Genomic DNA, 16,014 nt, shown 5'->3' with positions numbered 1-16,014 from the left:
ATTGGAAAGTTGTTTAAAATTGTATTCTCTGGGGCCGATTTATTATGATGCAGACATGATCCGCTGTAGCTGAAGGCTCGCACGGAAACAGCTTCATCCGCAGCTTAGTAATTCGGCCCCTCTGTCTAAATCATGAATGTTAAATTAAGACTTTACTGTCCCTTAAAGTTTCTGTGCCTCTCTACTAATGAGGATGATTAAATCATAATATGAATAATAATTTATTTTCTACTTAAATAATACATTTACACAGGAACACTAACAAGAGCTGTAAATATCTTTAAAAGTTTTGGCAAATTATGTATTAACTCATACATACTGGGCTAAATTACAAGTGGTGGAATATTTCAATATCGCAACCGCGCTAATTTCCGTGCATATTTCAAGTTGAAAGTAAATTTTTACCTCTGAGCACAATCTAAATTTGGGCTCATTGGGTTAACATGACTGAAGACCTTGTGTAAAGGGTTAGGGCTAAAAAAAAAAAAATGTGCACCAAACACAACATAAATACATTAAAATAAAGTCTTACACTTTCTAATTTCGTTCGAATTTCGAATTTTCATTTTCAAATTTTTCAATAACATTCAAAAATATTCCTTCGAATAATACAATGTTTAGCTTTGTATTTTATATCACATTAAATTTTGAAATGTAATATAAAATAAATATAAAATAGTATTTCTAGTCTACAACTGTGTTCTATAAATGTAATATTTGAATGTCACATTCGAAAACTGTAAATAACATTCGATAATAGAATATTTATGACTATTCATTCTTATCAACATTTGATTATATAAATCGAATTTCTACAACAACATTCGTACAAACATTCAAATGTAAACACATTCGCACTTCGCTAATATACACTATATAATAAAAAAATATTTCCATAAATATTAATTAAAAAAAGTTAGAAGGGTTGAAAAGGTATATTGTATATGACAAGGGGTTTGAATGGAAAGGGCTATATTGAATATAAACATGTCTAAATTTAACTGTAAATAAGTAACATAAGAAAATGCATTACAACTTTAAAGCCTTAAATGATTGCATGGTCATGGAATAATAAATCCAGACATACAGAATTGGTTTTTCAAGGATTCCTTTCTTTACTTTCTGGGGATCCCCAGTTATTTTAGGGACTTTGCATTTAAATGGACATTTTGTGTCAATATCACCCAATTGTGATGTGCTTGAAAGTAGGGCAAATGTATAACAATGATTTGATGAATTAAATGTTACCCTTTTTTCTGCTGGTTTGCAAACATTAGTATTTATTTCCATCAGATTAATTTTGTTTTACTGAATTACTGACCCTTAGGAATGTGATTCTTAATTGTTAGTCTGTCCTAGTGCTGGAAAAGATTGGCTTTTTTCTCTGATTTCTGTTTACTCTCTTTCTAATTATTCCTTAATTTTTTGAGTATATTTTATATTTGACACCTTTTTTCTGCCAACCGCACCCCTGAGATAGAACAAAAGCCAGAATAACTTCCATGCCTGTTCATTTCTATTGCAACTCAGGGTGCAAGTTCTTTTAGCACACTATGCCTTTTCACAGAGAAAAAATATCCTATAGCATATCAGTCTGATTCTGCCCAATTACAGTCCAGCGAGCGAAATACCAGGCAATTCCTCTCTGAACAAGGGAAGCAACAACCCCAGACGATCGTTTCGGCCTTCTGTGGGCCTCGTCAGTGAGGTGCAGTCGCATCTCTCTAAGGGCATGTGTAGTAGGAGTCCATGTCTGGCTTCCCCCATTACTCTTAAGGAGGCCCACAGAAGGCTGAAACGATCGTCTGGGGTTGTTGTTTCCCTTGTTCAGAGAGGAATTGCCTGGTATTTCGGCGCTGGACTGTCATTGGGCAGGATCAGACTGATATGCTACAGGATATTTTTTCTTTGTGAAAAGGCATAGTGTGCTAAAAGAACTTGCACCCTGAGTTGCAATAGAAATGAACAGGCATGGAAGTTATTCTGGCTTTTGTTCTATCTCAGGGGTGCTGTGTTCTATATCTATATATATATATATATATATATATATATATATATATATATATATATATACACACAGGTAGCCCTCAGTTTACGCCGGGGTTAGGTTCCAGGAGGAATGGTTGTAAATCGAAACCGTTGTAAATTGAAACCCAGTTTATAATGTAAGTCAATGGGAAGTGAGGGAGTTAGGTTCCAGGCCCCTCTCAAAACTGTCATAAGTAACACCTAATACATTATTTTTAAAGCTTTGAAATGAAGACTTTAAATGCTAAACAGCATTATAAACCTAATAATATAGATTGTATCATCAAACTAAATTTAATGAACAAAAACATTTGCTAAACATCGCCTAATAAAATAAATTACACAACAGACTGCATCATCATCAAACTAAGTTTAATGAACAAAAACGTTCAGTTCTCTGCATTGTTAGCCTGGTCACAGAAAAACTTCCCTCAAGAAGTATTGGTACACAACAGTAAAGGACACCGTGGTGTGTAGAGAAATCGCCCAAAGAGCTATTTCTGACGCGTTTCAGCCTTACTGGCCGTAATCGTAGCATATTGCTCATAATCCCAATCCACCTTTAAATACATTGTGCTAAATTGTGATTGGATAAAAGAATTATCCTGGGCGTTTTCTATAGACACACCTCTTACAAATATTCACCAATAAAACATCGTTCCCAAATGTTTAACAAATAATAATAATAAGTATTACAAACATATTGCATTTGCTTGTTTTTAGATGAACTCTTGCTAGGGCCTTGTAGTAGACTTACAGCTACGATAGTATATTTCTAGACTTTCAATTCCAAAATTTCTTTTTATTTTAATTTTGATTACTTTGCTAGCCAACATATCCCTGTCATTCTTTTAAACTCTAAACTACTATAACTTGAAGTTTGCTTAGGTTTATAAATCCCTTTCCAAGATTATTTAAAATATTGATTGAGTCATTAGAAAACTGAAAAGACCACACAACTATGCAAAGAATTATAGAAAACACCTTACATAAAATTTTATTTTCCTCTATCTCTTTGCTAAAGACTATTGTTGCCAAAAATTAATAAATTTAATTAGATAAACTTTTCTATTTCGATTTATATTGAATACATTTTAAATGCATTGAATATATTTCAAATGTATATTACATTCCAGCCAAACTCAGGGATGCCCCCGGGTACACAGATCTGAGAAATGTTACTCCCAAAAATTGATTATATCAAATTCTGAATTTAAACCTGTGGGGATTCTAGTCCTGAGTCTGTGTATCCAGAAGGCTTCCCTTTTGGCTAGAAGTTAATCCCTATCTCCGCCCCTTGCCTTACAGACTACTTGTTCAATGATTGTCCACCTTAGTGTTTCTGCATTTTTATTATGTATCATTTTAAAATGTTGCACTAATGGTGTTGTCAATTTCCCTGCTTTGATATTATTTACATGTTCTCGTATTCTGTCCCGCGTTTCTCTTGATGTGAGTCCTGTGTATTGAACTCCACATTGTACACAGGTCAGCAGGTAAACCACATAAGTAGCTCGACAGTTCAGGCATGAATAGTGCCTGAATTGTTCCCCTGTTACAGAGCTTGAAAAGCCTTCCCCACACTGTAGGAATCCACAAGCTATACATGATGTGTAGCTACATTTAAAGACTCCTTTAAATCTTAACCATGATGATTGATCAGGTTTTGTTGTGTTTATTTGTGTGGGAGCTAACAAATTAGCCAATGTTTTTCCTTTTTTGAAAGCATATCTGCATCCCTTAGATACAATATTACTTAGATCATCATCAGCTGATAACATTCGGAAATGCTTCCGTATGATGTTGCATACCTGGTGGTACTGGTTACTGTACCTAGTGATGAAGGAAACACCTTCAAATGCATCCTGTTTGCCAGGTTTCTCTGACTTTAGAAATTGAGACCTACTTCTTTTGGCTATCTCCAATCTAGAAATTGACACATCCTTCCTTTTATAACCTCTTTGACATAAACGGTCCTCTAATTCTGAAGCTTGTCTGTCAAATTCCTCTTGTGTTGTACAATTGCGTTTCAAACGTATAAACTGCCCTTTTGTAACAGATCGAAAGACCCTTTTTGGGTGATTGCTTTTTGCATGGAACAGTGTATTTCCTGAGATCGGTTTTCTAAACACCTTTGTGAACACTTTGTTTTCTCTACTCATAAGTGTTACATCTAGATAGTTAAGTTGTGTAACATTAAACTCATGTGTTAGTTTTATCCCCACCCGATTATTATTGAGGTGCCTTAAAAAGTCATTAGCCTCCAATTCACTTCCTTCCCAGATGATCAGAAGATCATCTATATATCTCCTGTAGTAATTGATCTTAGCTTTCCAGGGTCCACTATCTCCATAGATGTGGGACAGTTCCCACCAACCCATGAACAGGTTGGCATAGGAGGGGGCAAACTTGGCCCCCATCGCTGTCCCACATCTCTGGAGGTAGTGGTCTCCCTCAAACATGAAAAAATTATGAGTTAATAAAAACTCTGTAACTCTTAAGATATAACTGCAAAACTGGGGACTATACTCTGTCATTCTTTTCAGAAAAAATGATATTGCTTCTAGACCTTTGTCATGAGGTATGGATGAGTACAAGGAGGTTACATCTATGGAAAGCCAACCAAAGTTGCTCTGCCAAAAGACTGATTCAAGTTCTATCAAAAGTTGCTTAGTGTCTCTCAAGTAACTAGACAACGTAGATACCATTGGCTGTAAGATGGAATCTAGCCATTGTGACATAGGCTCTAATATAGAGCCTATGCCGCTGATGATGGGACGGCCCTTAACATCTGTTAAGGACTTGTGTACTTTAGGGAGGAAATTGAAAACAGGCTTTACAGGAGAACCTACTGTCAAAAATTCACTTGTTTTCTCATCAAGAAAGCCTGCTTCTTTTCCATCGTCAATCAGATGCAATAATTCACGCTTAAATCTCGCTGTGGGATCATGCGACAAAAGTGTGTATTGGAATGGGTCTGATAGTTGTCGTAGTGCCTCTTGAATAAAGAAACTTTTATCCATGACAACCACAGACCCACCCTTGTCTGCTGATCTTATAACCAGATCTTTATCTCCTTTAAGACTTTTAAGGGCTAAAAGCTCTTCTTTATTTAAATTTTGATGCACGTTTTGTTTGGCAACATAAGCTAAATTCGTTAAATCCCTCTCTTTTCTGGAATTGTTCCAGGATATTTCCTCTTATATGTAAGGGATAAAACTTGGAGGCGCTTGAAAACAAAGGGCCACTTGATACTATATTTGTATCTACGTGTATTTCATTGTCGCCACTTTCAAAATACAAATTTTCGAGCGCCTCCAAATCACATGCCTCTTGAAATGTGAATGTCGTGTTTCAAAGGGATTTGGTTTCAGTTCTGTCATGACTTATCTCTGTGCCACCTCTAGCAAAATATTTCTTCACTGTAAGGTTCCTGATCAATCTGTTCACGTCCACTAAGGTTTGGAACAAATCAAATGTGTCAGCTGGTACAAAACTTAAACCATAATTTAAAACCTTAGTTTCAATGACACTCAGTGGGCGCGAAGATAGATTGATCACTGAATTTACTGGTACTTGGTTTTTGATCTGCCCCTCCTGGGGGGTTGTCGTTGTTGTAAGGGGACCCATTTTAGAATCCCTTTCCCTTTTGTATCGCTTCCCCCCCCTTCGAATCCTTCTGGAACCTTTGAAAAAACCTGCGCTATATCTGATCTCTCTTCTTCCCTCTGGGTCCCAGATCTTATTTCATTCTCATAATTGGACTGATATCTAGAAGTGTTCATTTCTATATTGGTCCTAGTTATGGGGGCTGATGTGCTGTCTGAATTACCCATTATAACCTTATTACTTTCTGTGTCCTCCTCTTCACCTGAAGTGGAGCAATCCCCAGATGACTCAGCCTCACTTTCATTAAAGGTTACTTTTTTGGATTTAAACCTTTGTTTATTCTGTTTCTTGCCTGATTTTTTACCTTTGGGGAACCTTATTTGATCATTTTCTCTTTTATAGTTTGTTCTTTGTTTTCTATTCCAAATATAGATTTTATTATTTTCGTAATCACTTAAATCTCCTAGAAACTTATCGTGCTTTATCTCCATAATTAATGCTTTTGATTCTGCCAGTGTAACCTGTAGTATTGAATCAAATTTCTTAAATTGTAACTCTTTGCTACGCACATTTAATTGAATTTGCAAAACATCAATTTCTTTCGATACAGTAACTAACAGCTTTGATTTAAACTCTATTAACATTCCTATCAGTTTAAGTGAACAGTCTGATAGCACCCCATTCCAGACCCTTATGAACTCTTCATCTTCCACCACAAAAGTGGGAAACTTATTGACCCTCAGGCCCCTGGGTATCATACCCTGATTCAGATATTTTTGCAGTGTCCAAATGTCCCATTTGAGTCTTATTTCTTTTTCTAGGAGAGACTCCATATGCTCAAATAGTTTGCTAAGTGTATAGGTGGAAAAATCAGAGGAAAATACATTCTCAATCTCTAACGTATTCTCCACTCGTTCATCTGAACTTCGCAATTAATAAAATTTGGTTACTTCAATGTCCCTCATTTCTTGTTTCATGTTGTGTATTTCTATGTGACTTTTGCCACATACACGCCAGAAACGTTATTAGTGCTCAACCACAATTAACAGGAAACAAACTGTGTGATAATCAAAAGTCATAAGATGTGTGAGCACCTGTTATAACTGCCCAGTCTCTTTACTTGTTACAATAGGCAGTCCCAATCTTGTATAGCATCAAGGTAGAAATGTCTTGTAAAGTAGACTCACCCCTGCTAGGAGATTGCCGCTTCCCGCTGCTTGCAGAGTCTGGCCCGTCCACAGAGAGCTTACTCGTTCCCGGGGCAGTGGGATGGTATCAAAACAGAGCCCCTCTTTTTGCCTCTGGCTTATCCTCCGCTCCCCTCCTGGGCCCCTCTCCACTCGCGGTAACTTGGCGTCTGACGTCACCTGAATCTCCACTTCCGGCTTCCTTCTCCTCAGCTGTCCGATCGGCTGTCAGATCCATCTGATGGGTGCTGGCTGGCTAGATAGATAGCGGTTACAAGCTACCACCGTGCACGCTCCGTTTCAGTTAATACCAGGACAAAAAGTGATGAGCTGCACCAGGGTACTCGTTAAAACACTTTTATTGTTGGTCACAGAAAAACTTCCCTCAAGAAGTATTGGTACACAACAGTAAAGGACACCGTGGTGTGTATAGAAATCGCCCAAAGAGCTATTGCTGACGCGTTTCAGCCTTACTGGCCGTAATCGTAGCATATTGCTCATAATCCCAATCCACCTTTAAATACATTGTGCTAAATTGTGATTGGATAAAAGAATTATCCTGGGCGTTTTCTATAGACACACCTCTTACAAATATTCACCAATAAAACATCGTTCCCAAATGTTTAACAAATAATAATAATAATAAGTATTACAAACATATTGCATTTGCTTGTTTTTAGATGAACTCTTGGTAGGGCCTTGTAGTAGACTTACAGCTAGGATAGTATATTTCTAGACTTTCAATTCCAAAATTTCTTTTTATTTTAATTTTGATTACTTTGCTAGCCAACATATCGCTGTCATTCTTTTAAACTCTAAACTACTATAACTTGAAGTTTGCTTATGTTTATAAATCCCTTTCCAAGATTATTTAAAATATTGATTGAGTCATTAGAAAACTGAAAAGACCACACAACTATGCAAAGAATTATAGAAAACACCTTACATAAAATTTTATTTTCCTCTATCTCTTTGCTAAAGACTATTGTTGCCAAAAATTAATAAATTTAATTAGATAAACTTTTCTATTTCGATTTATATTGAATACATTTTAAATGCATTGAATATATTTCAAATGTATATTACATTCCAGCCAAACTCAGGGATGCCCCCGGGTACACAGATCTGAGAAATGTTACTCCCAAAAATTGATTATATCAAATTCTGAATTTAAACCTGTGGGGATTCTAGTCCTGAGTCTGTGTATCCAGAAGGCCTCCCTTTTGGCTAGAAGTTTATCCCTATCTCCGCCCCTTGCCTTACAGACTACTTGTTCAATGATTGTCCACCTTGGCGATGGGGGCCAAGTTTGCCCCCTCCTATGCCAACCTGTTCATAGGTTGGTGGGAACTGTCCCACATCTATGGAGATAGTGGACCCTGGAAAGCTAAGATCAATTACTACAGGAGATATATAGATGATCTTCTGATCATCTGGGAAGGAAGTGAATTGGAGGCTAATGACTTTTTAAGGCACCTCAATAATAATCGGGTGGGGATAAAACTAACACATGAGTTTAATGTTACACAACTTAACTATCTAGATGTAACACTTATGAGTAGAGAAAACAAAGTGTTGACAAAGGTGTTTAGAAAACCGATCTCAGGAAATACACTGCTCCATGCAAAAAGCAATCACCCAAAAAGGGTCTTTCGATCTGTTACAAAAGTGCAGTTTATACGTTTGAAACGCAATTGTACAACACAAGAGGAATTTGACAGACAAGCTTCAGAATTAGAGGACCGTTTATGTCAAAGAGGTTATAAAAGGAAGGATGTGTCAATTTCTAGATTGGAGATAGCCAAAAGAAGTAGGCCTCAATTTCTAAAGTCAGAGAAACCTGGCAAACAGGATGCATTTGAAGGTGTTTCCTTCATCACTAGGTACAGTAACCAGTACCACCAGGTATGCAACATCATACGGAAGCATTTCCGAATGTTATCAGCTGATGATGATCTAAGTCAGTGTTTTTCAACCAGTGTGCCGTGGCACACTAGTGTGCCGTGAGACATCCTCAGGTGTGCAGCGGCAGACTGACAACAGTGCGGGGTGTCCCTCTTTCAAATTTTGAAATATTGGGAGGTATGTGACAGGCTCATCAGGCATCATTTACAACCATGACATTGACATTCATTCACAGACAATTATTACGATTGTTTGTGAATGAATGTCAATATGTCATGTATAGTTTGTAGGAGGCATGGCATGACAGCACAGTACAGTGTGTATATGTGTATATATATATATATATATATATATATATATATATATATATATATATATATATATATATATATATATAAGCAAAGGAATTTCCAGCCGTGAGTAGATTAAAACTTGAAGTTTATTGAAATATATTTAAAAGCATATCCAAAACATGGGGGAAATAAAAGGGCATCAGATCAGGTCAGGTCTTACGCGTTTCAGCTCTGTTGAGCCGTACTCATAGACCTCTGATCTGGTGCAGTAATTGCACAACTATATACATTTCATAATGAGGTTAATTAAAAACAGTCTTGCCCAATTTGTTTCAGACAGTTAACCCCTGAGTGTTATAATGTGTATAGTATCCTCTCTATTATATTATATGGTATGGGGTACCTGAAACTTTTATTGTGAGTATATGCTTTTTTAATTGTAGGCTTCTGGAGTCTATTGTTGTTTAAAATATAACATTAATTCGAGTTTAGCAAAATCATTGTCATTGGTTTAAATATTAGTGTCATCTCGAAATTGTTATTTACAGGATTTAAATTTTATTTAATTTTATTTTGTTTGAATTCCAGAGCTCTAGGTTAAACCCTTGGTTATCTAGTTACTTGAATATATCTTAATCCTTTACTTTCTTGACTAGAATTCCTTACATAATAGGTTTATTTCCAAAAATTTATAAGCTCAAACCTGGAATTAAATCCATAGGGTACATTTGTTTTCATGCGGAACATCCAGTATACCTCTTTTTTTTTTTTTAGCACAATGTATTTAAAGGTGGATTGGGATTATGAGCAATATGCTACGATTATGGCCAGTAAGGCTGAAACGCGTCAGCAATAGCTCTTTGGGCGATTTCTATACACACCACGGTGTCCTTTACTGTTGTGTACCAATACTTCTTGAGGGAAGTTTTTCTGTGACCAACAATAAAAGTGTTTTAACGAGTACCCTGGTGCAGCTCATCACTTTTTGTCCTGGTATTAACTGAAACGGAGCGTGCACGGTGGTAGCTTGTAACCGCTATCTATCTAGCCAGCCAGCACCCATCAGATGGATCTGACAGCCGATCGGACAGCTGAGGAGAAGGAAGCCGGAAGTGGAGATTCAGGTGACGTCAGACGCCAAGTTACCGCGAGTGGAGAGGGGCCCAGGAGGGGAGCGGAGGATAAGCCAGAGGCAAAAAGAGGGGCTCTGTTTTGATACCATCCCACTGCCCCGGGAACGAGTAAGCTCTCTGTGGACGGGCCAGACTCTGCAAGTAGCGGGAAGCGGCAATCTCCTAGCAGGGGTGAGTCTACTTTACAAGACATTTCTACCTTGATGCTATACAAGATTGGGACTGCCTATTGTAACAAGTAAAGAGACTGGGCAGTTATAACAGGTGCTCACACATCTTATGACTTTTGAATATTGGGTCTGCACCAATTCTATGCATTTCAATCTGCAGTGATTAATAGGCAGTTAGGCACCTTCACCTCAAGCAGCTGGACAGGAAGATAATAGGGAAGTGGCTGCTTGATAGCTAATGTCTGTTCTGTGTACACAGATCAATTTCAGACCTGTTAAGTTGCATAACTTTGCTGCAAAACAAGCAGACAGCTCCACCTACTGGCTATTTTCATGACTGGAAATTTTTTTATTCTTAAACGGCGCAAATTGAAACGGCGTAAACCGAGGGCTGTGTGTGTGTGTGTGTGTGTGTGTGTGTGTGTGTGTGTGTATATATATATATATATATATATATATATATATATATATATATATATATATATATATATATATATATATATATATATATATATATATATATATATATATATATATATATATATATATATATATATATATATATATATATATATATATATATATATATATATATATATATATATATATATATATATATATATATATATATATATATATATATATATATATATACACACATATATATATATATATATACACATATATATACATACATACATATACACACACACACACACACACATACACACACACACACACACAGTGGGGCAAAAAAGTATTTAGTCAGCCACCAATTGTGCAAGTTCTCCCACTTAAGAAGATGATTGAGGCCTGTAAATTTCATCATAGGTATACCTCAACTATGAGAGACAAAATGTGGAAACAAATCCAGACAATTACATTGTCTGATTTGGAAAGAATTTATTTGCAAATTATGGTGGAAAATAAGTAATTGGTCAATATCAAAAGTTCATCTCAATACTTTGTTATATATCCTTTGTTGGCAATGACAGAGGTCAAACATTTTCGGTAAGTCTTCACAAGGTTGTTACACACTGTTGCTGGTATGTTGGCCCATTCCTGCATGCAGATCTCCTCTACTTTCAACTCCCTCCAAAGGTTTTCTATGGGGTTGAGATCTGGAGACTGGCTAGGCACTCCAGGACCTTGAAATGCTTCTTACGAAGCCACTCCTTCGTTGCCCAGGCGTTGTGTTTGGGATCATTGTCATGCTGAAAGACCCAGCCACGTTTCTTCTTCAATGCCCTTGCTGATGGAAGGAGGTTTGCACTCAAAATCTCATGATACATGGCCCCATTTATTCTTTCATGTACACGGATCAGTTGTCCTGTTCCTTTTGCAGAGAAACCGCCCCAAAGCATGATGTTGCCACCCCCATGCTTCACAGTAGGTATGGTGTTCTTTGGTTGCAACTCAGCATTCTCTCTCCTCCAAACACGACTAGTTGTGTTTCTACCAAACAGTTCTACTTTGGTTTCATCTGACCATATGACGTTCTCCCAATCTGCTTCTGGATCATCCAAATGCTCTCTAGCATACTTCAGACGGGTCTGGACATGTACTGGCATAAGCAGGGGGACACGTCTGGCACTGCAGGATCTGAGTCCCTGGCTGCGTAGTGTGTTACTGATGGTAGCCTTTGTTACTTTGGTCCCAGCTCTCTGCAGGTCATTCACTAGGTCCCCCCGTGTGGTTTTGGGATGTTTGCTCACCGTTCTTGTGATCATTTTGACCCCACGGGGTGAGATCTTGCGTAGAGCCCCAGATCGAGGGAGATTATCAGTGGTCTTGTATGTCTTCCATTTTCTAATTATTGCTCCCACAGTTGATTTCTTCACACCAAGCTGCTTGCCTATTGCAGATTCAGTCTTCCCAGCCTGGTGCAGGTCTACAATTTTGTTTCTGGTGTCCTTCGACAGCTCTTTGGTCTTCACCATAGTTGAGTTTGGAGTGTGACTTTTTGAGGTTGTGGACAGGTGTCTGTTATACTGATAACAAGTTCAAACAGGTGCCATTAATACAGGTAATGAGTGGAGGACAGAGGAGCCTCTTAAAGAAGAAGATACAGGTCTGAGAGAGCCAGAAATCTTGTTTGTTTGTAGGTGACCAAATACTTATTTTCCACCATAATATGCAAATAAATTCTTTCCAAATCAGACAATGTGATTGTCTGGATTTGTTTCCACATTTTGTCTCTCATAGTTGAGGTATACCTATGATGAACATTACAGGCCTCTCATCTTCTTAAGTGGGAGAACTTGCACAATTGGTGGCTGACTAAATATTTAAATATATATATATACACACACACACCACATTCAGGAGAAATGAGGCCAGAATTACCAACATATTAAAAGTCACTGAACATTTTGAGAAAATAAATGTGTATATATATATATATATATATATATATATATAGTGATGAATAAGGTTGGATACTAAATGCAGTTTTTAAATTAATCTTGTTAGAGATACTGAAATGTTGGAAGTGATAAAAAAAAATGACAGATCCCAGCTGCATGATGGATGTTCAGACAGTTGTGTCACTATTTTTTGCTGGCTCATGAAGCTTAGTGATATTTTCTCTGTCTACTTAAATCAGATATTAGACTTATTATTTGATAAACACCAAAATGCGGTGAAAGAGATAAGTGACAAAAATATTGAGGTATAAGTATGTAGCACCTTGTAGAAAACTAATTCTGTATACATACAGCATTCTCAAAGTGTGTACAAAGTATACAGCAACTATGTTAAAGGGATATAAAAGTATTATCCACTTTTAAGGGGATAATTTGTCAAAAATAAACATGTCAACCAATTAAGAGTTTTTTTGTATTTTTTTTTTACTTTAAGGTAATTTTAAAGGGACACTCAAGTCAAAATTAATTTTTTATGATTCATATAGGACATGTAATTTTAACCGTTTCCAATTTACTTTTATCATCAAATTTGCTTTGCTGTCTTGGTATTGTTTGTTGAAAGCTAAATCTAGGTAGACTTATGCTAATTTATAAGCCCTTGAAGGCCGCCTCTAATCTCAGTGCATTTTGACCATTTTTCACAGTTAGAGGGCATTAGTTCATGTGTGCCATATAGAGAACATTGTGCTCATGCCCGTGGAGTTACCTAGGAGTCAGCACTGACTGGCTAAAATATAAGGCTGTAAAAATAAATGAGATAAGGGGGCAGTCTGCAGAGGCTTAGATACAAGGTAATTACAGAGGTATAACGTGTATTAATATAACAGTGTTGGTTATGCAAAACTGGGAATGGGTAATTAAGGGACTATCCATCCTTTTTTAACAATACAAATTCTAGACTGTCCCTTTAAATATAAATTTGGAGAAAAAATAGTATATTAAAAGATGCTTTTATAAAATGGTATAGGAATGAGGAAAATATTGATATATTAATTTACTACAAAACAGACTGAGATACCTGTACTTAAAAGAGATGTAAAATGTGCATCAGCAATTTTGAAATAAACTTAAGCAGCTAAGCTGTACCTAGCACGCAAATAATGCTCTTTAGTTCTGCATTGATAAAGCAATGGATGCAATGGACAATCCTGCATTAGCAAATTAAAACAAAAACGGGTAATAATAATTATAATATACTATAATAACAATACTATGGTATTAGATTATTTTCCAGTTGTTTTTTTAAATGGCGGTCACCTTCGATAAAGCTTCGGCGAAACGCATCAGGTGGACACATGAGAGTCAGAGGTATTTTTGTTTGCTGAATACTGAACTCATCCAGGTCTGTGGATATTACATTTACTTTTACCAATACATGTTATAGTGCTAAAAGGGGTCAAGCACTGTATATTGCTGGGGGCTTGTATGCAGAATTAGACAGAGTATTTGTTCTATGTGAAAAGCGGTGTTTTTTTAAAGCTTTTACAAAAGCTTTTGCTATATGTAACAGCTACTTACTATAGAATTGATTAAACCATAAGACACAAAACTCCAGCAATATGTGGAACTATCCCAATTAGCTACTTCTGCCCAGCAGCTTTGATCTCATCTATGTCTTTACTTTAAAGGGACACTAAACTCATTTTTTTTTTCATGATTCAGAAAGAGCAGCAATTTTATGCAACTTTCTAATTTACTCCTATTATCACATTTTCTTTGTTCTCTTGCTATCTTTTTTTAAAAAGCAGGAATGCAAAGCTTAAGAGCCGGCCCATTTTTGGTTAAGAAACTGGGTTATGCTTGCTTATTGGTTTACAAAATGTAGCCACCAAGAAGCAAGCACTATCCAGGGTGATAAAACCTACAACGGGCCAGCTCTTAAGCTTTACATTCCTGATTATTAAATAAAGATGTCAAGAGAACAAAGATAAATTGATAGTAGGAGTAAACTAGAAAGTAGATTAAAATTGCTGCTCTACCTGAATCATGAAAGAAAACATTTGGGTTTAGTGTCCCTTTAAAGGGACACTGTAACCAAATTTTTTCTTTTGTGATTCAGATAGAGCATGACATTTTAAGCAACTTTCTAATTTACTCCTATTATCAAATTTTCTTCATTCTCTTGGTATCTTTATTTGAAATGCAAGAATGTAAGTTTAGATGCCGGCCCATTTTTGGTGAACAACCTGGGTTGTCCTTGCTGATTGGTGGATAAATTCATCCACCAATAAAAAAGTGCTGTCCAGAGTACTGAAACCAAAAAAAAAGCTTTGATGCCTTCTTTTTCAAATAATGATAGCAAGAGAACGAAGAAAAATTGATAATAGGAGTAAATTAGAAAGTTGCTTAAAATTGCATGCTCTTTCTGAATTACAAAATAAAAAATTTGTGTACAGTGTCCCTTTAAGCAGTACTCTACATTAATTATAATAGGAAACCCTGTCTATGTCTGACTTTTCCTCTGTTTTGTGGCACATGTTCAGTGCAACAAATAACCATGTTGTATGATGTTCAACATAACCAGTGTTCCACCTCCAATATGGTGGACGAGGGAGTAAGCATGTGCTCATTACTGTAAACCAATCAACCCTGACACTGTCGCATAGCCCACACCCTAATCCAACGCCTGTCCCTTTGATTGCTCAAATTTGCTCCACTCCTTTCTATTTGAATGGGACATGGAAAAAAAAATATTTATTGCATGATTCAGATAGAACAAATTTAAAATTTACTTTTATTATCACATTTGATTCATTTTCTAGTTGAGGAGCAATATTGCACTATTGGGAGCTGTCTGAATACACCAATTAGCAGCTAGCTCCCAAAAGTGTTTTGCTGCTCTCTACTAGTTATACTTTTCAACAAAGGATACCAAGAGATCAAAGTAAATTAGATAAAAAATTAAATAGGAAAGATGTCTAAAATTGTATTTTCAATATGAATGTTTAATGTTGACTTTACTTTTCCATTAATAATCAAATGTCAGAATAAATGTTTAAACCAAACAACGTGTAGAATACAAAAAAAAAAAAGTATAAAATTGTGTTATATATTACAGTATGTGGTAGAGAGATTGGATTGAAAGTCTAACCTTGGAGTTGCTATTGATGGTCTGCATAATCGAGTTAAGCTGTTTCTGCATCTCTTGGATTTTCTCTCGATAAAAGCTTTCAGGATTCGTCATTGTCACTTTAGGTGCCAAAAAGACATATGGATTCTTGAAAAACAAACATGAAACAGGAATAAAAGATTTGTCTGAACTA

At 36.3% G+C, this 16,014-nt stretch overlaps 1 protein-coding gene across 3 annotated transcripts in view; it reads right to left on the bottom strand.

Annotated features, from left to right (window-relative positions):
- LDAF1 (lipid droplet assembly factor 1) overlaps positions 1-16,014 on the bottom strand; it is a 159,663-nt gene that overhangs the window by 87,319 nt on the left and 56,330 nt on the right. For all 3 annotated transcript variants that reach the window (XM_053695043.1, XM_053695045.1, XM_053695044.1), the window contains exon 2: positions 15,843-15,968. In XM_053695043.1, coding sequence (XP_053551018.1) covers positions 15,843-15,935 — 93 coding nt within the window. In that variant the 5' untranslated portion in view covers positions 15,936-15,968. The remainder of the gene's footprint in view (positions 1-15,842; positions 15,969-16,014) is intronic.

The sequence above is a fragment of the Bombina bombina genome, chromosome 11 (genome assembly GCF_027579735.1).
Source record: "Bombina bombina isolate aBomBom1 chromosome 11, aBomBom1.pri, whole genome shotgun sequence".
Taxonomy (NCBI): Eukaryota; Metazoa; Chordata; class Amphibia; order Anura; family Bombinatoridae; genus Bombina; species Bombina bombina.
Note: the sequence above shows the minus strand (reverse complement) of the source record. Positions and strands in the feature narration are given on the sequence as shown.